General features: G+C 37.0%; 1 protein-coding gene across 1 annotated transcript in view; it reads left to right on the forward strand.

Annotated features, from left to right (window-relative positions):
• ADGRB3 (adhesion G protein-coupled receptor B3) overlaps positions 1-26822 on the forward strand; it is a 567040-nt gene that overhangs the window by 338879 nt on the left and 201339 nt on the right. Inside the window, exons 12-15 of the mRNA XM_067562529.1 lie at positions 1671-1817; positions 3782-3857; positions 12632-12734; positions 19352-19395. Of these exons, the coding sequence (XP_067418630.1) occupies positions 1671-1817; positions 3782-3857; positions 12632-12734; positions 19352-19395 (370 nt within the window). The remainder of the gene's footprint in view (positions 1-1670; positions 1818-3781; positions 3858-12631; positions 12735-19351; positions 19396-26822) is intronic.

Raw genomic sequence — 26822 nt, forward strand, 5'->3', positions numbered from 1 at the left:
GATATTCTGTGGCTAAAAAAAAGAAATGTGTTAAGCAGTCTGAACATGTTACTTGTATTGCATGTATTTACTTTTGGAAAATAAATAAACATGGTTTAAAATTGGTTCGCTGTAAATAAAAAAAGTCTAATTAGGCTCTAATAACCAGGAAATATTCCTTTATAGAAGATTCCATATATTTAATATTGGAATGATAAAAACATGCGAAAAACATGCAGTCCATTTTATGCTCCAATAATTCTGAAACACCTGAACTCAGCCTCCTTCTGCCTACACACACACACACACATCTCAACCAAAATTTTATAAGGAAAAACATTTCTCTAGGGCTGTGAATTTCTATGCCAAATTGTAACCTGGAAGGGATTTTTAACTGTCACAGTAAACCCCTGGTGATAGTTTTATAACAGAAAGCTCAGAAGAGCCTTGAGTAAAGCTATACTAATGTGATGCTGTAACACATAACCACTCTAATTTGGAACTAAGAGCCAGTTATCAAGTAATACATTTGTAGAGCTGGCATTGTTAACATCTTATTTTTCCTTTAAAATTAAATGAACTTATGAGACTTCAATGGTTTTCTGCTTTAATTTGGTTGTTGTGATTGTCTTCCTCTTTAACCCCTTTATGGAACACTTGCAGTGAAATCATTATGAAAAATCACAGCATAGACCTAATCTCCAAATTGCACCGACTGTATTATCCCTGTCTAAAATTGATTAGGAAAGCATTGCACAAGAAATTATTATCAACATGGTTTACATTAGGAATGGAGCTTCTTCCAACTAGATTGTTTATCACCTCACTGAATGTGCATAAAGACTTGCATCCCTGTCAGCTGATTAAAAGTAGCCTGAATCTTACTAGACACTGGCAGTGTTGCCATGGAGTCACACTCAGATTTCAAGGCAAAGAAAAAAATGATTTCTAGATAAAAAATGAGTTAAAAACAGAAAGAAAACTAAGATGGGTAAACAGAATTCCAAATTGTCTATTACAAGGTTTGATACCTTTTGTGTCTTTCTTTCTGTTCAGCTCAGTGATGATATGTATATTTAGTTAGTTTTTTAGTTTAAAAATGCATATTATAAATATTTCATGGTGAAGAACTGTTGTTTTAAGGGAAACCGATCATGTGATGTATCTTGTTATTCTGCTTTGTATGGAAATAGCACTGGCTTTTAGTATGTGAATCTCTTTAATGGGTCTGTCTTCAGGTATTTTTGTGTCTGTGCAGGGGATAGAGGAACTGTTATTGCTTCATTAGCCTGATTCTAGCAGTTATAGCTCCCAAAGCAATTTGCAACATCTTCTTCCTTGTACTGTCATATTTAATAATTTCAAAATTTGCTCTGAAGATACAGCTCAGATATGTCCTTACATGTGAATTTCAGGGTATGAGCCAGTGCATTCAATGGTCCCTGTTAAGAGAGTTAACATAAACCTGGCTGACAAGTGATAGAATCAATGCCATAACATTAATCCACAGAAGAACTATCTAAGAAATTGGAAATAAAGTGTGTTGTCCCAGCTAATATCCTTATAAATTTTCATTTTATTTGAAATACATTATTGTACATTTTTGTTACTATTTTACTGTTATGACTTTTTAATAATGCTTTGAAGTGTAAAACACAAGTTTTATTTGATTTTATGATTTCTCTTAATAGTGGCTAGCATTCAGAAGCTTCCGGCAGCATCTGTTCTAACAGACATCAATTTCCCAATGAAAGGAAGAAAAGGAATGGTTGACTGGGCACGAAACTCAGAAGACAGGGTTGTCATTCCAAAAAATATCTTCACTCCTATGTCATCAGGTAAAGAAGCATTCAGGTATTATATTTTATTAGAGGATAAGTGTTTATTTAGTAGTTAGATTGAGGAAACTGTGAATCACCATCTCATCTGGCTATTACTTAATGTACCAGCGCTTCTGTTAACTATCTCTAAAATTAGTATTGTAATAATAATAAAAATATTTACCCAGTCGCAAACATATGTGGTGAATCTTAATTAATGTATGTAAAGAACTTTCAGATTCTTGGACAAAAGGTCCTATAGAAGTGCAAAGTATTTAGAATCATAGATCATAGAATCATAGAGTTGGAAGGGACCTCAGGAAGTCATCTAGTCCAACCCCCTGCTCAGAGCAGGACTAACTTCAGCTAAATAATCCCAGCAAGGGTTTTGTCAAGCCGCAGCTTAAAAACCTCTAAAGATGGAGATTCCACCGCCTCTCTAGGTAACCCATTCCAGTGCTTCCCCACCTTCCTAGTGAAAAACTTTTTCCTAATGTCCAACCTAGACCTCCCCCCCTGCAACTTGAGACCGTTGCTCCTTGTTCTGTCATCTGTCACCACTGATAACAGCCTAGCTCCATCCTCCCTGGAACTCCCTTTCAGGTAGTTAAAGGCTGCTATCAAATCCCCCCTCATTCTTCTCTTCTGTAGACTGAACAAGCCTAGTTCCTTCAGCCTCTCCTCATAAGTCTTGTGGTCCAGCCCCCTAATAATTTTTGTTGCCCTCCGCTGGACTCTCTCTAACTTCTTCACATCCTTGTTGTAGTGGGGGACCCAAAACTGGACACAATACCCAATGCCGAATAGACGGGAATGATCACTTCCCGTGATCTGCTGGCAATGATCCTACTAATGCAGCCCAATATGCTATTAGCCTTCTTGGCAACCATGGCACACTGCTGACTCATATCCAGCTTCTTATCCACTGTAACCCCCAGGTCCTTTTCTGCAGTACTGCTGCCTAGCTCGTCGGTCCCAGTCTGTAGCTGTGCATGGGATTCTTCTGGCCTAGGTGCAGGACTCTGCACTTGTCCTTGTTGAACCTCATTAGATTTCTTTTGGCCCAATCCTCCAGTTTATTTAGGTCCTTCTGTATCCTATCCCTACCTTCCAGGGTATCTACCACTCCCCCTAGCTTAGTGTCATCTGCAAACTTGCTGAGGGTGCAATCTACCCCAGCCTCCAGATCATTAATGAAGATGTTGAACAAAAGCGGCCCCAGGACTGACCTCTGGGGCACTCCGCTTGTGACCGGCTGCCAGCTAGACATGGAGCCATTGATCACTACTCGTTGAGCCCTATGCTCTAGCCAGTTCTCTATCCATTTTATAGTCCATTCATCTAACCCATACTTCCTTAACTTGCTGATATTTGCTACATTGTAGTGCCAATATTTTTCAATATTCGGTATTAATACATCTCAGGCAAAATCTTAGGGTACAGCTATTCTGCACAGAGCTCTCCTTGTGAAGGTATGTATGTAGATGATGTAAAGCTCTTCTATGCTTTCTCCTGATCCTACAATAGCTGTTATAGCAGGGACACTCTCCCTTTACCAGATTAGAACATCCCACAGGATGAACTGATTTGTACTGGCTAATCTTCCCCAGCATAGTTACCCCAGGTTTTGAGGTGCAGTGCAAATAAGGCACGTTAGAGTATCTGCTCCTTTCATCTTAAAAAAATGCCCTCTAAAAATAGTTTCTCTGGATATTTCATGATGAAGATCAATAAATTGGAAATATTGACTTAGTTTAGTACATATTGACAAATCTTATCAAAGCAATTCTAAGTGATTTAAATGTTTGATATGTTCTAATATTGTAAACAGAGTTCTGCAGAATATATTTCACAATGATGATGATTTCTTTAAAAATAAAACATCTGTTGGAATGTTAAATACTACCCATAGAGGCATGTGCTGACTAAGGTATTTGGAAAACTGCATTTTTAACATTTTTTTTTTAATTTTTTTATTTTAGAACTAGATGAATCCACTGTATTTGTGCTTGGAGCAGTGCTGTATAAAAACTTAGAAGTTATTTTACCCACTTTAAGGTAAGAAACTACTACGACATGGAACATAAATTACATTGCTTCAGGGACATGAATGTGGAACATCTCAAGGTGAAATCAGTCAACAAGGATCATGTTCATTTATAGGTCTTTTTACAACTATTATTTTAAAAAGATAAAATTGTTTTCCGTTAATGCATCATAATGTATATTATGTTAATGACCTATTAATCAGATTGGTATATTGTACATATTATTAATCTGAACCTTACCTGGGGCGGCGAGGGAGGAAAGGAATTTCCTTTACAAGTATATAAGCTGTAGGATAATTGTAAAAAATACTCAGGCTACATGTACTTGTACTTAAAACTGCTGCTCATCAGTTTTAGTGGTTAGTGTAAGTGCTCTTGCGACATAATCACCTGATATACTATCGTGCCTGCCCTCACTTTTACAGAAGTCATCACCCTTAGCTTGCAGATATGTTTTCAATTAAATTGCATTAGGAAGTGATGGTAGGGTTATATGAAGGGACTCTTTTGGAAAGAATAAATGCATACACCTGTACATCTCAAATACTTCAGTACTGAGAGCCACACAAGCATCTAAAGGGAAAGGGAGAGCTCATTTTACTGTCAGACAGCCTAAACAAGAAGAAACTAATATTCTCCCTTTTCTTCCAACATCATTGAGTCAAATACCTCCATGCTTCATGAGCATTAGCTCACCCTGTTCACACAGTCTTTTGTGCATTAGCTACTATTGGTATCTTTTTTGTTTCACAATAAATCACTGAATATTGTGAATAATAGTTATGTGTGACGTAGAAACCCAGCCGCTTTTTGCTTCTGTGTCCAGAGTTGGAGAGAAATCATGACCAAAAGGTGATAGGAGAAAAATATGCAGATTTATTTTGCTAATGATAATCTGGAAAAAGACGTAATAAGAAAAAAGAGATCAGTACTGAAGAAAATAGCTTCCCAATTAAGTTCTAATGTATTCTGCACCTGCAGTGGCTAGTCACTATTTTTAAGATAGAAATCTCTGTGGCCCATCCATGCCTTAATTTGTCTAACAGTCTGCCTCAAATGACAGGATATTGCCATCTAGAGAAGTACTCATAAGGATCCATACACACAGTACTGCATAAAGAATAAATCATACTGTCTTCAAAATTTTAGTGAACATTTTTCTGTTTGGCATACTAATTCCTGAAATCAGAAAAGAGGCCAGAAAGAATTGTTTATGGTAGCAGTTTCTCTCTATTATCTGACACTCTGAGATATAGAGCCAAATGACTATCATATTCAGCTGTCTCTGGAAGACCTTAGGGAAAGTCTGCCAGCCATGGAAGAACATCAAGGTGGCCATGAATCATTTATTTTATAAAGAGCTATCAATGGCCATGCCCTGTCAGCACTCCTAGCTTCTTAATTTTAATTTATAGAAAACAAGTCTGGACTACTGAAGTTCATCCATCTGCACATTCAAAGCTAGTCAGGGCATTTATTCTATACTTTGGATAGGTAGGAATTAATGACTCATTGCTGCTCCCTTTGAGGTTGATGGCAAAAATCTTAAACTGCTAGACTTCTTCAGTGATTGATTACGTCCTAAATGTATAGCGAATAGGCCATAGTGATTCGTGAAAGGAGTAGAATCCTTCTGCATGAGATCTTTGCCATTGGCTCTGCTGCTTTCTGCTTACTGATTCTTGGTTTCCACAGCAAGATGACCTCTCCTCTGAACTGATCAGCCTCCCATAAAAAGAGGTTATATGGACTTCCAGGTCTGTGTAGCTTGGTAATCTAAGAGTATTTATTTATAAATAAAGCCTTTAGAACTGAAGATGAGAAGATACAGTTATCTCCCTATGCCCCTCAGTGTGTTCTGTATAAACAGAATCAAGTTTTGAGCTGCCCATATTGTCATACAAATTCTGTGAACATGATGATGTGGGTATTGTTTGTGTATGTGAATCAGGAATAAAAACTTAGTATGTGTATAAACCCATTGAATTAGGGCAATAGTATCTGATGTACATTGTTGCACTTCATCAATATTTATACTGAAATTAGGTTGCTGATACATATACAATTTACATCCATCAACTAATCAGGTAATGGAGTGTGTTGAATTTCATTGCCTGCAGCAACCACATTCATAATTTGATCTCAAGACCTCAAGATATGACAACAAAGGCACTTGAGCTCTAAATCATCCTAATGCAACATTCAGTCAGACACAACTCTGAATTTGAAAAACTCCAGCAATGTTTTGTGCTACATAACTGTATCCGCTAAACTCCAGAAAACTGAACTGAAACATACATTAAATTAGAATGATTTGTATTGATCTCAGTGGTGCGACACCAATTTATTAGTGCCTGGTTATTACGTCCAGGGAGAGGTGGAGGATTCCATCCCCCTCCTACTATATATATCCTCCAATAAGCTGCATTGAATTTCACCAATACTTAATAAAGCAGAAGTTACAGTCTTCTGAGTATTGGGGACTTGGGTGGGTTTTTTGTCTGATAATTTTTCATTTCACAAAAAATATCTAGTTATATGATTTAATTCTAGTTGTTCATTGTATTTAATCATATGTAGCTCTAGTGTGATACCCTTATTTATACTGAGTCATACCTTACTCCTCAAACAGTCCCACTGACTACAGAGATACTATTTGTCAAGTAAGATGAATAAAGTAGTGCGATCTTGCCTTTACTTAACTCCTATAAGTGTGGTGACTAGACACAATTTACAAAAAGTAGAAAAACATCCCATGATATGTTGTACTATATTAATGACCAACACTGCTGCTAGAAATATATTAACAACTAAACAGTGGGAATAAAGTAAAACAAAGTAATGAACCAATAGCTAAGCCAAATTAAGATTCCATGGAATTCCAGCCATGAAATTTAGGCCTTGGCAGCCTGAAAAACCAAGTGACTTTGACAGGTGGGAGCTATGTACTTAAAAAGCTTTCTTGCTGGCCCTTGAGAGTTCACTCCCAACTATGACAGGGGATGGGATGAGAAGAAAATAAATACTAAATTGTATGAAATCTATTTTACTGTAGTTGTAAAACTGACACTCCTTAAAACTGGCTCTAAAAGGTCTGCAAATTACTTTTGCTTTCGAAAAAGAAAAAGAATGTTTATCATATTTTTGGGGGGAGGGTAAATTTTCAAAAGCCATATGCAATGACAGATGTATGCAATATATGCCATTCTTTATTAATGGGTTTAGTGCTAACGTCTTTCACACAACAGTGTGCAAACATAACTTTTTTTTTTGGTCAAAAGCAATGCAGCTGGATGTGAGAAGGAGGCTGGATAGTTCAGGTTTGGTAATGGCGAACAGAGCCTTTCACCTACAGATTCCTGGGGTGAGAGCCACAAAGGGGACTCTGACTCAGCATTGCAACATCTAATCTTTTGGCATCCTGCCACCCAATGGACTCCACAGACCTGAGTTAGGCACCCAGGTTCCATGTACAAAGCATGGGGAAAGTTAGGTGCCTAAAAATGGGAATCACAAAAATCAACATGCTGAGTGGAGAGCCACCTAAACTAGCCTGTAGGAAATGCAGAGTAGACTAAGCCCAGCCCCTCAAAGGGGAGTTAGGCATCTAACAGGAGATGCTTCCCTCCGCTTAGGATTCGCAGCCATCAATCTTCTCTTAGAGTTAGATGCCTAAGTGAGGTCAGTCATTTCTTGCAGAAAAAGCGTCTAGGAGGAGGAGGTGCTCCACTTATACCTAGTGGGTAAAGCACTCACAGAGGATGTTGGAGATCTAGGTTCAAATCCCTCTTCTGTCTGATGTGCTTTAGTCACATAACTCCAGGTCTCCATTGTGAATGTCCCAATCACTGAGTAATATAGCATTTTGGCATGGGTCTCTTTCAGTCTCTCCTATTGAAGCTATCTTCTTTGTACAAATAATTAAATATTCATTGGGCCAGAGAGAGTTAGAATGTCTCTATAGTCTCATGATTAGGGCACTCACCAGGCCTCCCACATCCTGCATGAGTAGCTCCAAGTGGTGGGTTTTGGGGCATAAGAGGGGAACTATGACCACCACCTCTTTCTGCCGTCTTATGTAAGAATAGGTGTCCTCAGAGCATGCCCCACAGACGAGAAAGTCAGTGGATGCCTAATTCGAGAATCCCATCAGGTCTTGGGCATGAGTTAGATGCCAATGTCCAGATTGAGGCAATTTTGCACTTGCCCACCAGCAGGGATTTAGGTGTCTATGGGTTAGGCAGCTGAGTGGGGATTCTGAGGACCACATTTTGGATTTAGGCACCTGAAGTACAAAGTAGGTTCCCACATCCCTCTGGGAATCTGGTGCGAATAAAGGCCATACTTGTAGTGACTGAAATCTACCACCATGTGCCAGTAGTATATGTGAAATGAATTGTGGTTGTTCCAGGAACCAGTAGAAAGCTGTTTCCCACTACTACATTTGGCCATAAATTAAGGATTTCATTATCCAGAGCTGTCAGTATAGTGCCTTTCATAAACTCCAATATTAGGAAATTATGGCATACAATGAGAGTTAAGGCCTGATTTTACTCTGATTTGCACTGAGGTTAACTTTATTACCATTAATAAACCCTGTAAACCCAGTGAGAGAAGAGAATTGGGCCTATTAACATTCATTTGTTCTTTAAAATACCTTTTTGAACAAAGCAAATAAGCACGTGATGTATGTTATTGCATTATGTTATTCAATCCATTTTACGAAGACTTAGAATTGTGTTATATTTTTTTCAAAATAAACAGGCGCAATGGATATTTTTCCCCAAATGAGAGTTATTCCCTTTCCATGCACAAGGTAGAGAGACAACAAGATCTCATTTTCATTTAATAAACACATATTTTGCAATATTGTATGTAATACTTTTGTACTGTAATGTGCAAGACTTTGTTTTCCTAATAATGTATTGAAATTTCTGGGGCTCATTGAATACTGTATACACTGAATAATGTTTCCACAGCTGTGGTATAGGCCCTGGGGTCTCTGAACATGCATATTATTGTTAGGTTCTCAGAAAATTGATTTTCAGCACAATAATTTTCTAAACAACATTATGTATAATTCCCCTCTTGGGTACTATGAAGGAACACATGGCATACTGCATATACATAAAAGGAGTTTAAAAAGTTTTGCCCACATAAAATAATAACAGATCCAATGGAGATGATTTTGCAGTTAGGAAAGCTATTTTTTTCTCCACTCATTTAACATGCACATCCTCATATTGTTGTTACTGGATTGAAATGTGCTCTCCCACATACCAACCATCCTTCTCAGCTCTCCTCCTCAAGAGCTGACAACTCTGGCCCCAATCCAGAAAAGGTTCATCAACTTCAACAGGTCTGCTCATGTGCTTGTTGAACTAGCGACAGAATACTCACTGTGTTGCAGGATGGAGCCCTATGACTTTTCTAATTTTTTTCCATATAACATATATGGCATTTACACAGTACCTGATAGTGTGATGTAATACAATGACTTTATTTGCATTTACTTGAGATTGACACATATCTTACCCACAGCTCCACCTCTCCTGAGTAATGTGACTAACCCAAACTCGTTCTAAACTTTCTCCCTGCATTCCTACAGCACACCACCATGAAATCTCTATATCTAGATATAATGGAAGAGATAGGTATGTTGGAATATAAATGTTTCATTTTTTTATCAAATCCAATTTACCTATAAGATAAAGGATTTGATTACATAACTGTATTTTAGAAATACTATTCTAAACTATTACCTCTCAGATCTGAAATTAATATAAGGCAAAATCCTGAAGCCCTTACTTAAGTTTTACTCAGCCAAAACACTCATTGCTCTGAATTTTGAAGTCTTTACTCAGGCAAAGCTCCATTGAAATTAATAAAAGTTTTATCTGAGTAAATTACTTCAGGATCTGTCAACTGTCATCAGGACCTTTATCGCTGTAGATATATTTCCCTACAACAAGACAAGTTTGAACCTATCATTGCATCATTAACTCTGCCTTTGCAGTGTGGACTTGATTCCTGTTTAGCATACCTTTCGTGCAAGAAGTGACTGGCACTTCACAGAATCATAAACAATAAGGAGGGGTTCATTAAACAAAAACTTTTAGAGAACAACTATAATTACTATTGAGAAACAGAGACTCAGCGGGGATGGGTTTCGTATATTGATGTAAAGTCTAAATCCTTTAGGTCATAAACCCTAAATTGGGTACAGCAAGACATGACTCACAAAGGGTCAATCATTCACTTATGAAAACTGGACAAAATTAATGTGATTCTTTAAAGACTAATAGACCAACTTTGTATCCTGTGTGATCTGTAAGAGAAAGTCATTGTGCATTGTAATTTTGTTTGGTTTTGCTTCCTTTCAATGTATGCCATACTTTTAAAGCATTTATGGGTACATTTTCTGCACAACACATGGGGAACTTGGCATAGTATTTACATTAATGTTAATGGTTGTTTCACAACTGTTGCTCTACATATTGCATTGAAAATTTGTTTATTACTTCAAGTGTTAGTCTGCTGCAGAAATATGTTACTGCCAAAAGGAGTATGGAGTAGTTTTAATTTAGAGTGTTACCGAAGTGAAAAATAGGAGATTAACTAAAAAACAAAGTGTTTCATTTTTATATAAGCACTGGAACCTATTTAAATATTTGAGTTCTTGTTGTATGACCTGGCCAAGTAAATTAGGCCCTGTTTCAAAAAGAATGGTTTGATTCCTTATGCTGTCAGTTGAGCTATGTTTCTAATATTGTGGCAATGGCATTTCATATCTCAGTGCTTCAGCAAAATGGAATCCTCTCCCAAACACTGTTCCCTTAGGGAAAATAAAAAACATTGAAAATTTGAGATGTCACGTTATTGTAACAAAATCTAGATGGACTACACTCTTCTGTAATAGATGGTAAAGTCTACCCTATTAATACATGCTCCTGTGAACAGTTGTGCTTATTGTTACAGTGAGTGGGGGTGGGGGGAAAAGAGCATTAAAGGCATGCAAGGAAGGATGTGAGAGTCAAGAGCAATATTCCCATCTGGTAGCTGAAGGTTCACTCTGAGCCTGAGGGGTCATAAGCAGCATGGATTATGTACATCATGTAAACATCTGTTTATCCTCACATGGACATCACCTGGAAATATTGGGTTCTGTCATAAGAAGGTGACAATAAAATATACATATAGATACTCTACATAAAGGTAGATGTGGATAAGTTAGGAGCTATAGAAAGCTAACAGCCAAATATTGTTTTAAGTGAATACATGCTAACAGTGTTCTATTTTAAAAGGAGATTTTTAAGGGCCTGATCCAAAGCTCATTGAAGTCAATGGAAAGACTCCCATTAACTTCATCAGGCTTTGGATCCAGCCCTGAAAGCACCAAAATGGATTTTAAAATGTGTTTGGATAATGCAGTTGCTCATACGTATCTTGAAATGAAATGATTTTCAATCATTAGAATCAGTCTTTGTTTACTTAGATATAGAACAATCAGCCCTGTAGACTCTCCCAAAGCACTCATCCATCTTCATATTGTCCAGCTATGCTGGAAAAAAGACAGGAGGCACTGGATGTGGTTTAATTAGGCCGTAACTTTATTCTTGACTGTCTGGGAGTACCTGGGAGATAAAAGTGTACAGTGCAGGAAATTCCATAATCATTTTCATATATGCCCAAGGAGCTTCTGTCAGCCCCTCCCATTACCCATCCTGGATCCCAGCCAACTGCTGCAGGGACCTCACTATCACCACCTCAGATAAGAGCTGGAGAGAACTATAAAGGGAGGAGGTTGGCTCCCTGCCATACCAGTCATAGGAGTCTCGAATCCCATTTCCTCTACTTCAATGAATACCTCGTTTAAATCCTTTACCAATCCATTTTATCTGACCACTGTATCCTTTCCCTGTGGAGTACCTGCACTGAACATCTGTCCCATGTTTACATAATGAGTTGTAACATCATTACATAGCTGTTCCATGCTCACCTCAACTGAGCCCTCCTAAACCTGCTGTGGAGAAGGTGAAAAGAACCTTACTTCACGTTGGCCAATCTGGCGGTGAGGGAAAAATTCCTTTTCAGCTCTCTGAGAAAGGAGTGACTAGTGCAAAGACCCACAGTGGATTCTGGCACCCTGGTATTTCACCACTTCCATGGGAGTGAAGGTGGCTGTTTCTACGCCTGGTCTAGGGGGGAAAAAGGGGCTTTTCCTGCCCACCATGGACCTATAAAGTACGCTCTCTTTTACAGTCACCTGGGGGGACAGATGGCATCCCAATGCTGACCGGCTCTGCAGCTGCTGTAAAAGTCACTCCATGCCTCTCTAACCCCTTAAAGAGGGACACATCTTCCTATGCAATGTGGTCATTTTTAAAGTTAGCAGTTGAGCTAAAAAAGGCAAAGGCAACACTTTGAAAGAACAATGTTCTGTTTCCTTTAAAACAGAAACAGTAGGTCCACCTTGAGACAAATGATATTCATTTAATGATTACCTGAAGGTTTGTGTTGTCAATCTCTCTTTCTAATTAGTGAATCAAACTTAAGGAATGATGCTTCTATTGGCGTTATTGTTCTCTAATCTTTACAGTGTCTGGTATGGTTGGTAACACAAGTGATTATACTTACCAGTTCAAAACAAACTTATTTTCTAGCTTAATAGTTATGTAAAGAAATGACTTGAAAATATGTAGAAGAGCTTTCTTTTAATTTGCTGATGTTAGCGCTGACTGTTAATACTAACTGAATCTTTTGTTTCTAATCATTATTTTTCAGAAATTTTACTGTTGTTAATTCCAAAATCATTGTCGTCACTATAAGGCCTGAACCCAAAACAGTGGATTCATTTCTAGAGATAGAGTTAGCACATCTAGCTAATGTAAGTATTGCTGCAGCGAATATTTATTTCCAGTTGTATTCATCCTAAAAAAAACCTCAAAACTAATTTGCCTGATGAAAATGAAGCACAGAGGTTCACAGCATACTCTGAATAGAATGTTTTCCTGTTGTGTTCTTGTGTACATACATACTGTCTTTGTTTCTGTCATTATTGAAGTTTTCATTTATACAGCAACTTTCACAGGAAACTCTACATTAACTGCTTTGATAAATACAATGGAAAATATAGTATTTGTCCATTGTTACCAGATAAGGTTCATAGTGTAATACATGCTTCAGGCCTTTTCTTACTTTTTCTATGCCATTATTTGATATATCAAAAGCCAATTCATATTTGACTTACACTATCAGAATATGAAAATGCAGCCTCACTCCAGTTTGCAAGTTCTGCAGATTCACAAGATCTTTAGTCCAGTTGTTTTTTCTGCTGTTTTCTTGTCCTGTAAAGCCAAAAAAATTTCTAAATTTAATTCCATATTAAAGGATGAGTAGAGTTGCACAGAAGTCCCAAAGTACCTCCTGACAGCAAAGGAAAGTTTTACAGGAAAGTTGTACAAAGTAAGGCATCCAGATTAGAACAAGGTCTATCGATATTGCTCGTGATGTCTGGGAAATCATAATATGCAAAATTTATGCCTGACTTTTTACATTGGTAATGAAGAATTAGTGGTTATATTGAGTCAAGGAGGAAAGGCACATTTAAGAAAGACATATATAATAGAGTTAATGTATTAACATAAAAGACTTCAAAACTAATGGCATTTAGTTACACTTAATGGGACAAGTACTCCGTTGGCCTACTCAAGTGCAATTTCACTGATATTAATGGTTGCACTTACTTCAGCCTGCTTTGAATTTGACCCAGTGATTCTGTGGGAAACTGAACGGTAACAGGAATTTTTGCAACAATCTGGCCCTTTCAACTCTAGGTCTTTGGTTTGCATCCTGCTCAGGATATAAGTGACAGAATATTATTACCATCTTCTGACTATTCAATGGTCAGTATGAAATGAGGTTTATGGTCTCATCTAGTTCCTGGTGACCAGGTGTTACAAAGAACATCACAATTGGTTCTCATTGTCAAGTGCAGCAGACAGGAAAAGGTGGAACAAGCATGGAGTTTGAGCTACCCTCTGAGCCCCAGAGATAGTACCTTAAAGTAAAGGTTGAGACATATTGATGTGGCAGTGCGAGGAAGCTACTGTTGAAGCCAACGTTGTACTGTTTCTATGGATTAATAGAAAACTTCAATCTCCAGCATGGTCTAGAACAGAAATGTCACTAAAATATAATGGGCTCTATTCACTCAAACTACTTTGAGGCATGGACCACAAACGAACATGAAGCTTGATCTTAGATTTCATGTCTATTTATCGGAAAAGCCAGACACCTTGTGGAGGATATTTCCCTTATAGTATTTAGGTAAATCAGATCACAAAGATCATCAGACGAACTCAAGACACTTTTAGATCTTTGATTTTTGTTTCCATTATTTTACTATTTATTAGTTGTGGAGTTATTTTTATGATTCATAACTAAGGAATGTTAAAGGATCGTTTTATATGTGGAAACTTGAATGGTTAATCACAGTGTATAGCACAGGTAGACAGGGGAAAGTAAGGAGATATTTGTAATGACTTTGTTCATTGCTTTAAGATAAGAGGTAAGAAACAATCAAAGTAATATCAATAAGCTTTGTATCAGTGTTGAAATCAACTGATAAACCCAAAGCGAGCAATTAAAAATGGCATGACATAAATAAGGCAAAAGGAAAGTTAAATGAATGTGTTCACAAGCTGATTTCTACAAAAAGACATTAAAAAAGGACCTCTTTCTTCAGCTTGTTTGTTTTATTATTATTTTTTAAATGTACAGATCCAGCACTTGCCCATTTTCTAGTTCTTTAAAAAGGTTCATTCTGGCAATGGAAGATGAAGGACATCGATTGTGATCTGGCATTGTCCACATTTCTGTAACAGGATATTAATGATTACTGTATTAGTACAGGGCTAGGAAGTGCTGACAAGGCAAGAGGATAGTAACTTTGTCAATAATATTATGGACCTGGCACTGTTTTCTTCTGGCTTAGGGTTAACTCAATAATATTTTATTCCAAATATCTGAACATTTTCTCCAAATTATACAGGCAGATCCCTCCCCCCATGAGGCATCTCACTGAGGTCACTGTGGCTGTAAATGAACACAGGAGTTACCCTCGACCATCCAATTGCAGAATCCTGGTCTAAAAATTGGGAACAGAAACTGATTTTACAGTTTTGAATGGTTTTAATGTTTAGTGGTTTTCTGTTCATGATAGTTTCCAAAATAAGATGTTATATAAAGGAGAGAGTTGGAGATGCTGTGGAACATTCTCTGATTTGTGTCTTGCATTTTTAGACTGAGTGATCTAAATTTTCTTTTATTAGAATTTACCTCAGTTGAAAATTAGAATCTAATTTCTCTAATTATAATGTCTTAATATACCACAATCTGTCTTTGAACTTTGTACATCACACGCAGTAATTAAGGTGAAAATGGTTTTACTTCATCTCTACACTTTGAAAGTCATACATTAGTGGCTCAGGGATTAGTCATGATGACAATTAAGCAGGCTAATTATTAAATTAATTAAATTAAATTATTAAACAGGATTAAAATCCAGACATTTTATTCCAATTAATCTTTCCTAGGAGTTTTCTTTGTGTTGTGCTGTTCTTTTCAAAACTTTTCACTTTTAATATGATCTATACTATATCAATCAAAGAAGTCTGTTGTTGACCTCTAAATGACCTCTAAAACATGCTCATGTAGCTTTGGGAGTATAGTTACATTTTTTTAATTATTATTTTTGTTAATTTATTTCTCCACTGATTGATTAAAAGAAATTGTGTTATGTATGCAGCTCAGATATAGAAGGGCTCCTAGCATGAACATGCATAAGTAATTGTGAAAAAGACATATGGGCACGTGAAAACCCCTGTTGTTCACAGCTGGAATACTTCCAGGCTTTATTTTCAAACAATGAAATAACGAGTTAATAAATTCCATTCTAACTACTCTTAAAAGGTGTTCATGTACTCAAAATGGATACATAATTATAATGTGCCCTCAAATTTGGCATTTATTTATAAAATTGAATTATTTTACTTTATATATATGTATCACTGAGGGGTATGATATTTGAAATACAGCACTGTATTTGAACTTGTAGATGATTTTCAGTATAGTGCTGACTGTGATACTCTGGAACATGCTAATGTAGCTTGCAATGTGTTGCTCATGCCACACAGTATTTAAAGCTATATAGTATGATCACAGGTTGATTACATGAGCAGTATGATCATGATTGAAACATTTTTCTACTACTTATGCTGAAAAAGGCACCAAATGTCATGGCCTTTATTCCAGAAAGAATGTGAACTACCATCTCTTAACTTTGCAGAACCTTTGCTCTTTTATCAACGGACAATGCAATGTCAATTTACTAATACTATAGGAGTTAAAGCTTCTGGTAACCATTATTTCCAATGAAACTGTGACTTAGAGTTACTGTGGGTCTACACGGCTTGCAAAATTGTGCACCATGTCTTGAATATTGAAAGTTTTATGTGCCACACCTGTGTATTTCTATTGCTGATGAGTCAAGGGCCTTTGGAAGATTATGGGTGGCATTTATGCTGGTTTCAGTGTTACAGCTTCATCTCCCATTCATTTCTACGGTGACTCAACATACTCTTCTCTTGATGTGACTCAGCTCCAAAAGGGGCACAGATTTGTGACCTGACAACTACATGGATTTATCACTTCCTTAAATCTTCCCACAGAATCCTCCATGTCTTGATTACTGGGTATTGCTTGAAATTTTCTTCTTTAAAGTAATCATTTTTGCTAACTCTGAACAGTCACCTTTTTCTCAAAGTATTTTCAAGTTCTTACTCCTTCCAGTATGGGAATAAGTTGTGTAGGTTGTCCAGCAGAAAAAAAAAATCGCAGCGGCATGAATGTATACTGGTATCTGTTTTCGGCATAGATTTTAAGTATGATTATAACTGCATGAGAATGAATATAGGCAAATTACTTCAAGTCTCAAGACACTTTCAAGGTTCAGCACTCTTTGTTTAGTCTAATGTTTCTATTATTGGCAATTTTGATTCTTCCACAACCTCTTCTACTGATGCTTCAGAATGCTTTGGACCAGAGGTGTATACACTGCATCTGTATGTGCCTGTTATCTGGTGTCTTGTCATGTGTTTTTAGTCTTCTTTTATTAGATTCCAAGGTTTTATTTAGATTATAAGGTCACTTATCTATGTTTGTAAGGTGCAATGTAAATTTAAAGTGCTACATGTTATTTTTTTAAATAATTATATCAAACTCAGAAGTTTTAATACAGTCACCAAACTAGTGACCTTTAAGATTAGAACTTCTTTAAATATCTTTGTTACTGGAATCTTGAAGAGGAATTCTTAATGAATCTTTGCTTCTCTGTAAAAAAGGTGGTAAGAGAATTCAAAGAAATGGGTGACTGGTTTTTTTCATTAATATTAATAAATATTTTCTATAATTTGAAACAATTGTGAAATAAAATGATGTGTGTGTAATATTGTTTCTTTAAAAATATTGTCCAATTGCCACTTATACACTTTTACACCTGACTTTTTAATACTGTCCTCAGATTAGTATATCAAAATGAAAAGAACTTGATCATTTTAAACTATTCCTTGTGCTTTCCTTTCTTTTTGTTTTCCACCAATCCTTTTTGTTAAAGTTGTTCTACTCTTGTGCCCAGTGTCTATTTTTATTGATTCCTAACTTTAACATACTTGTGCCAGAAGTGTATAGGATTTCTCTGAGAACATTATATGAACATCATGACAAAAAGTCTTGTACAAGTAAATAGAACCTTGAAATCTGTTCCTTTAGATGTCTGCAGTTTCGCTTGTACTATATTATATATCTACTGTAGTTTGTGAAGCTGTGACCTTATGCATACCCAATCTTCACCACAAAGAGGGAGCCCAGTCTTGCAGTCTTTACTCAAGCAAAATCTTCATTAAAGTTAATGTGCACTTAGCCTGAGGAAAAGTTGTTGGATTGGACCCAAACTTTGAATTTTAGTCACTTCACTACTCATAATGGACAACAGAAGAAAATATGAGCAATAATAAAGAACCTTCAATTTTCTGAAAGATTACTCCATTTTAATATGTGTAAGAAATTGAGATTTAGGGCCCAGTCCAACTCCCTCTGAGACCAATAGGAAAGGCTCCCACTGAGGGCAATGGGAGTTGAGCTGGGACCATAGTGAGCACGAAAAAGTAGAATAATTGCTGTGATTTAGCCCTTTTACTACTAATGCCACAAAAAAGCCAAAAGGCAGCTAGTTTTCTCCCTTCATTAAATAATCAAGCATTTTAGCCAATTTCTGTACTGAATTTCTCCCCCTGCAGCTTTGCACTAGGCAGGATGGGAATGTGGCCAAAGTGTTAATGTGCTCCACTGGTGGATGGCCTGATAAGGTCGATAGTCGGCTGGGTTCCTTTAAAGTATGTGGGTCCTGTAAAGAACTGGCATCAGAAATCGGGAATGTCAATCTAGGTGCAGTTAAGGCCCTGTCTATACACAAAAACTGTACTGATTTAACTAAATCAGTTAGAAACTGATGCAGTTATATCAGCCCAACCTCATAGTTTGGAATCTCTTAGAATGGAATTAGGAGTGTTTACAAAAAGGGGATGCACCAGTTTAACTACATAAATTGCTGAGCTGATTTTGGTAAATTAGGGCCTCCTTTGGGCGCAGACAAGACCTAAAGTTGTGACATTTTTCTTCACCTGAACTTCATGTATCCCCTTTTAAAATGGACTCAGCCAAGATTTGAATTAAAATGGAAATGGTGTGGTGTGGTAATGCAATTTCTCTTGCTGAAGTAAAATAATTTAATATTTGCAGGTACTAGAGGGAGAGAGAAGAATATTCACCATTCAGATCCTGGCCTTTAAAGTATATATATTTTAACAACTAGCAAACTATGTTAGTGTAAATTAAGGTTTTCAGACAGAGTTTACATGTGGCTCTTTCACACAGAATTGGTATTAGGTGTACTGTTATTATTTTAAAACAACCTAGTATTTATATGAATTTTATTGCCTATTGAGAATAACTAATCCATTGGTTAACCTGATTGGGAAGCATTTTGAGAGTCTTCTATTCATTCCTTTTGGAGTGGAATACAGAAAAAAACTGAATTTACTTAAAGAATATGAACTGGGTAGGTTCCCCGTTTAGATAACTGATACATTTGGACCCAGTACCACAGTCCTTGCCTAGTCAAAACTCCAATTGGCTTCATGGCAACTTCTGTAGAACTATTTCATGAGTAGGAACCGTAGGTTCAATACTGCAAGTTGCTGAGTGCCTCGTGTTAAGTGCCCTCAATTCCCATTGACTTCAATTTGTTTTTGACTCCAGTTGACTTCAAAACCTTTCAAATTGAGAGTGATCTCTCAGGCTCCAGTCGTGAACTAGGACTGCAGGATTGAACACTTTATTGCTTATGTACACCAGCAACTAATGGCATTGTTTGTTTGTTTTTAGGGAACATTGAATCCCTATTGTGTGCTCTGGGATGATTCAAGAACGTAAGTGACAGATGTTTGCTTCTATTACTATGGACTAAATATTCCAACATGTGTAAAAATATTTAAGTAGCCAGTCAGTCAACAAGGGTCATTACGAGGGCATGAAAAATGTGCTATCCACAGAGTGAAAATATTCCCTTTCTATACACTGCAGTAACATTGTGATGCACATTTGAGAGTTTGTATTTTTCTGTTACTAATCCTGAATTAGCGGAATATTTCCCTAAAAAGTATCATAGAATTTAAAGCCTGACGGTATCACCAGATCATGTAATCTGTGCTCCTGTATATCACAAGCCACCAACACCACCAAATACCCACACACTAAACCCAACAACCCAAAATAGACCAAAGTATTACAAACTCCAGGAGACCAGACTTTTATGTGCCACATGCAGAGAATATAAGGGACTCAGGTGCATCACTCCCTGAACCCCTGCAATGAAGGGGAATTGATTAGTTGAGATATGCCCAGATAATCCCAGCAAGTGACCTGCACATGATGCTACAGAAGAAGGCAAAAAAACATCAAGGTCAATACCAGTCTGACCTTGGGGGGAATTCCTTCCGAACCTCGCATAAAGCTATAGTTCAGATCATGAGCACATGAGCAAGAACCAGCCAGTTTAGCACCTGAAAGAGAGAATGCTCGGTGTCACCTCAGAGCACTGGCCCACCCCATCCAGTGACCCCACTCTCCAGCTGCAGCTATCTCTGATGCTTCAGAGGAAGGAGAACAAAAACACCCTAGAATACACTGGCAGCGGGTGGGATGGTCAGATGAGGCCCTGAAGCTTAAGCTTTTAGGAACATAAAACAGCAGACAGTAATTTTAAACTATATGTTCAGAATTAAACTGACAATACTACGGATACTGGATAAGTAGTTGCTGGGTGCCATATTATCTGACAGATTATCAGACTGATACCACTAGTCATTGGTCTGAAGAATATAGTTTTCAAATGTGATCCCATGAATGTTATTTCATTTCAGTTAGATTAAATAAAATAATAGTTAACTCTAGTACTAAATAAAAAAAGATGGCTAAATGTGTGGTAGTTTTTTGGTATATGCTTCCTCTTCTAACATAGCAAAAAAACGTAAAGAAAGTTGTCAACTCAAACAAAGCAGAGCTCATGTTGTATATGATTGTTAGATGCTCAAGGAAGGTTCTGATTCATTTATGGTAATATGCTACATTTATTTTTTCATGATTTAAAAAAAAATAGTGAAGTTATCTTCCATTAAAGTCAAGGAGAATTTTGTCTGAGTAAGTACTGACTAAGAATTTCAGGATTGCACCCTTTGTGATTGCCATATTTATTTTAAAAGACAGTGTAGTACGTTTCTACCACATGTACTGTGCATATGTTCTACAGCTCTTTGTACACATTTATTATATGGTACGCCTTATACATTATATTATTATAACTGTATACCTTGGTGAAACATAATTGATTTTATCCTTGAGGCTAGGTTTAAATCAGTATGCTGACAAGTGGCATTCAGCATGAGAATATGCAAGTGAGAAACAACGATGAACTCAATCAAGGAAAGCCTTCCTTATAAGAATAGTGTTGCTCACGCAGATAGTCCTATGGACCACTCATGTAAGGAAGGGCTTACAAGGTGGATCATTTATTTGCCAGCAACTGGTTACTGTTTAATCTAAGTAAAATATATGTAAAATATAATATACAATATATTTCATTTTAAATACTATTATATATTACTTTATGTATTTATTTAAGCACTGCAGCACATATTCTTCAGTTCTCTTTCCAATATTCTACTCATACAATGACACAATAACGATTCAGTTATCAATACCCTACAGATGTACTGCTCCAGTTGCCATGTACACATTCTCTTGACCCATGCTCCAGTTTCAGCACGCAGATCCCGGGATTTTAGAGGGGAATTTACATTAAATTGATCCACGTATTTTCAAACTGAGAGAAAAAGAAATATACATACATACGCAATATATATATATACACACACATGCACGCATGATGAGAGAAAAATAGTGACAGAATGATACAAAGGTTTTCTGCAAGAATTTGCAATGACCATATTAATCACAAATGGTGAAGCCATCTCAAAGAAGTGCCAATGGACCCTCTGTGTATTCTTCTGTTCTGCATATGCTGTTTATTTTGCATAAAAGGAATTTTAGATATGATTTACAGAGATTGGATACCATTTCTGGTATACCTCTGCATGTGAAACCGAGCTCCAGAACTTATCAGGAAGGAGAAATGATCAGTAATACATTTTTGAAACCTGTAAAAAGTACACAACATAGCTGTGGGGTGGGAAGGGAGAATTCCACATTTTTGGTAAAGGAGAAAACCTCTCTCTAGGGCTTTTTTTTTTTTTTTTTTTTTTTTAAGTGGTGGTTGGTGAAGCTGTTAAAAGGTTTGAAATATTGGGAATATTGTGGGAGATATATTAGTCATCAGTGAGTAGGAGGGACCGTCAAAGAGTCATGATAAGTACAATTTATTATGGCTCTGCAATTTATCACATGGATTTCACCACCATCTGGTATGCATGAATACACACACTCTTTTATGAGATTGGTACTTTTTCTCTTGCTTTTGCATGTAAACTGATCACCCACCAGGAGTCCAGAAAGCATTCATTTCCTTTATTTCCCCAAAGCATTTTCCCCTGTCATTTTTTGAAAAGGTGGGGATCTAGGGACCTGGAATCAACCATGAGGGCATTTTATGAATCATGATTTTCTTTTGGCCTGTTAATTACTTGTGTCTGGGGCATTTTATTTGAATGCATTTGACTATATTATAATATTGTGACTTTTAAGTTAACGTGAAAGCTCCCAGCACACTGGACTGATGCTTATCATTTATAAACCCAAATAAATAAATATGTACAGCATTATAAAATTAGCTGGATGTTTTCAGTTGTTGGTTTGTTTTGTTTTGGGTTTTTGGTGTTCACTTCTCTCTCAAGCATCAGGAATTTACTACTGCCAGAAGCAGGAGACCAGATATAATGGATTAATGGCCTGATCTAGTGTTGCAAATCCCATGGAGATCTGTTGTGCAGACAGCCTTCAAAAATGGCTGAATTTTTATAAGCCAAATTTCACAAGCATATTGGGGATCAGTCCAACAAGAAAGTAGTAAGCCTCTAGTAGGTGGTGCTTTAGCTAATCACTGCTCCACAACAAAAAAGACACTTTAAATTAAATGATTTACAAATACAGTAAATGTTTACCTTTAGCATCTGCATAAAGTAGTTATAACCTCTGAAATTTTTAGCTACCTTCCTGGCAAGGCTCCCAGATCTTAAGCACAGTGCACTACAATTCCATATGTGGTAAATTATATGTTTCTCTGGTGATGCTCTCAGTTTAATACAGGCTCCAGCAGTGGGGGAAACATTCTCTTCCTAGATTTTAAACATTCTGCACAGGCTCTTGTTCAGTTATTGGTAGTTCTTTCTTCATACATTGATAGGAGAATCCTCTGAATCTATATTGTGAGCTGTTTGATCACATCTGGTTATGCACTCTTGTTGCATTTTTATGATGCATCTTTCTTTTCCTTTTCTTGTTATGTGTGTGTGTATATGTGATATGTTCAATTGTTTGGAGAAAGTATATTTTATTTCATTCCTATCTATGGAGTAGAATTATATAACATTTTTACCTTGATAACTTTTTGGAAGGCTTTCCTTTTATCTATCTATCAGGTTGGCAGGCTTGTTCTCTGTCTATCTGCATCTAGTTATTGTTTTTATGTAAAATTAAGTCAGATACAACTAACTACATAAAGGATCATAATATGAATTATATATCATAAAATACCCCTGTTATACTGATTTAGAATGGGGTTCTTTAGAGGTTCCTATTCCTTCAGTGTCTCTGCCTTCCCAGATGATTAACTGAGTGGCATCAACTGCAGAATGTATGACAGGGGAAAAGTGTTTTCTTTTTCCGCAGGAATTTATGTGATCATTTTAACCTCTCCATTTCATTCCTGTGTTGGCCTTCCATAATTTTTTGGGATGCTGAATGTTTTTCACGTTAAAGCATGTGAAAACATATAGAGTATTTTTTATTGAAATTCTGAGCTGAATTGGTGCATTGTCTGAAAGCTTTTGAAAAATAAATTCTCTCCCTGCCACCAAATTCTATGACATGAGCAAAGAAAGATATAAAGCAACCCACTGTCATGAACTGCATGCAGTACATTGTACCCTAAAATTAATCCAAGACACAGACAGGAGAGGAACTGGTCAATCACCCATCTATTACCTCACCTCCTTCAGGATATGCAACAGATAACAAGAAATGTGCAATTTTGAAAAGCTGCATTTGTACAATATGACACACTGCTCCATACTGCTACAATGAGGGCACACTTCTCCCTGTTCTGTGCCAGTGCCTTTCACAGATACCATGTCAGTGGTCTGAAAATTGGTCCAAAGAGAGATTTGCCATACCGGATTAGATCAGTGGTCTATCTAGACTATTATCCTGACTGGCATTGGCCAGTACCTAATATGTCAGACAAAGTTCAAGAAGCCAACAGTGATATTAATAGAATAAACTGTCAATAAGGGATATTTTCATAATGTTTTACTGAGTTGCCCAAAGGCAATGTTTCTTCATTTCAATTGGTAATTTAATTATGCTCGGGTGTATAGAAGTGTAGGACTGGAAGGGACATCAATAGGTCATCTAGTCCAGTCCCCTGCACTTAAGGCAGGACTACATAATAACTAGACTATTCCTGACTAGTTCTTAAAAACCTCCAATGATGGAGATTCCACAACCTCCTTAGGCAATTTGTTCCAGTGCTTAAATACACTGAGAGTTAGGAAGTTGTTCCTAATATCCAACCTAAACCTCCCTTGCTGCAATTTAAGCACATCACTTCTTGTCCTATCTTCAGAGGTAAATGAAAACAATTTTTCTTTCTCCTCCTTGTAGCAACCTTTTATGTACTTGGAAACTGTTATCATGTGCCCTCTCAGTCTTCTAATATCCAGACTAAATAAACCCAGGTTTTTCAGTCTTTCCTCATAGGTCATATTTTCTACACCTTTAATCATTTTTGTTGTTCTCTTCTGGACTTTCACCAATTTGTCCACATTTTTCCTGAACTGTGATGCCCAGAACTGGATACAATATTCCAGATGAGGCCTAATCCGCACGGAGTAGAATGGAAGAATTACTTCTCGTGTCGTGCTTACAACACTCCCGCTAATACACCTCAGAAGATGTCCCCCCCCACTTTTTTTTTTTTTTTTTTGGAAAAGTATTACATTGTTGAGCCATATTTAGCTTGTGATCCACTATAACTTTCATATCCCTCTCCACAGTACTACTTTCTGGGCAGTTGTTTTCCATTTTGTATGTGTGCAACTGATTGTTCCTCCCTAAGTGGAATACTTGGCATTTGTCCTTATTGAATTTCATCCTATTTATTTCAAACTATTTTTACCATTTGTCATTTTGAATTATAATCCTATCTGCCAAAGCACTTGCAACCCCTCCCAACTTGGTATCATCCACAAATTTGATAAGTGTACTCTCTATGCCTATATGTAAATCACTTATGAAGATATTGATCAGAACCGAACTCAGAACCAATCCCTGCCAGACCCCACTCGTTATGCCCTTCCAGTTTGACTGAGAACTACTGATAACTACTCTCTGGGAATGGTTTTCCAATCAGTTATGCACCCACTTCATAGTAGCTCCTTCTAGGATGTATTTCACTAATTGTTTATGAGAAAGTCTTGCGAGACAGTATCAAAAGCCTTATTAAAGGCAAAATATACCACATCTACCACTTTTCCCCATCCACAAGACTTGAGGGTTTACATACCTATTTTTTCATGTGTCATATCTAAAACATTTGTAAATGTCCTCTTTATATTCATGTAGTGGTCCTATTAAATATTTATACTGCAAGAGTATCCAGAGAATTCAATCAGATTGGGACCCCTTTACTAAGTACAAATCTTTTAAAAGAGACAGTCCCTGGCCTGAAGAGCTTACAGTTTAAGAAAAGTGAAAAACAAAGTTTGGAGAAGAGGTATACAAATAGATACATAGATTTCAATGTACATATTCATTTAGAAATATATTATTCCAGGGAAGCAAGTGGGACTGCTTGTGGAGTAAGGTGCTATGTAACTAAGCTTGTCAGAATATATCCCATTGCAATTCCTATTCCTATTCCTTAGTGGCTCAACTATGGCTATGGCTGTTAGGATTGTGAGTGAATTGTGTTCCACGTACCTACCCAAATAAACAAATATAAAGAGCAGTAAGCCAGCTAACAGCAGACGGAATGCACAGAAAGCAGCATTGCTTCATAGAAAACTCCCATAGCAACAGGAAAACAAAGCAGGTAGTCATTTTATGAGCGCAGCCAAGCCATCAACAGAGTGCAATTCATGGTCTTTTCCACAAGTGGAATCCCACTGTTAGTCATGGAAGTTTATTGAATCAGACTTGTACTGTGCAGACACAATCAGAGTCCTAAAGATGAGCATTTCCCATACAGATGCAGATTGGTGTTGCAACATCAGTAATGATAAGGAGGAAACAGAAAGTAAAGAAATAACAGCTGCTGAAGCAATCTGATGCATCTGATGCTGATGCTGCAGATGCTTCCCTGTCTTCTGAACAGTGGAGGTTTTTGTCCTGATACTGTTTCTCCACCCAGAGCCAGACACCTTGGCCACTGACACTGAGTCACCACTATATCTTCATTACCTTTCTGTTCCTCCCCACTATTGCAAGTCTGGCCTTAATTGAGGCTTAGTCATGTGTTCCCAGATGAAATGATATCAGAATTACCTTTTTCAGATTAGGCAAAACATTATGGAAAACATCCTATTTACTTCAAATCATTTCTCCAGTTTGTCCAGATCATTCTGAATTTTAGTCCTATTCTCCAAAGCATTTGCAACCCCTCCAAGCTTGGTATCATCCGCAAAATTGATATGCCATTATCTAAATCATTGACGAAGATATTGAACAGAATGTACCCAGAACTGATCTCTGTGGGACCTCTCTCAATATTCCCTTCCAATCTGACTGTGAACCAATGATGATTACTCTCTGGGAATGGTCTTCCAACCAGTTATGCACCCACTTTATAGTAGCTCCATCTAGGTTGTATTTCCCCAGTTTGTTTATGAGAAGGTCATGCAAGACAGTATCAAAAGTCTTACTAAAGTCAAGATATACCACATCTACCACTTCCCCCTATCCTCAAGGTTCGTTGCTTTCCTGCCAAAGAAAGCTATCAGGTTGCTTTGACACGATTTGTTCTTGAGAAATCCATGTTGACTGTTACTTATCACCTTATTATCTTTTATGTGTCTTCAAATTGATTGCTTAATTATTTGCTGCATTATCTTTCCAGATACTGAAG

The sequence above is a fragment of the Emydura macquarii genome, unplaced genomic scaffold, assembly GCF_026122565.2.
Source record: "Emydura macquarii macquarii isolate MOO-44397 ecotype Brisbane River unplaced genomic scaffold, CSIRO-AGI_Emac_v2 contig_2437, whole genome shotgun sequence".
NCBI lineage: Eukaryota > Metazoa > Chordata > Testudines > Chelidae > Emydura > Emydura macquarii.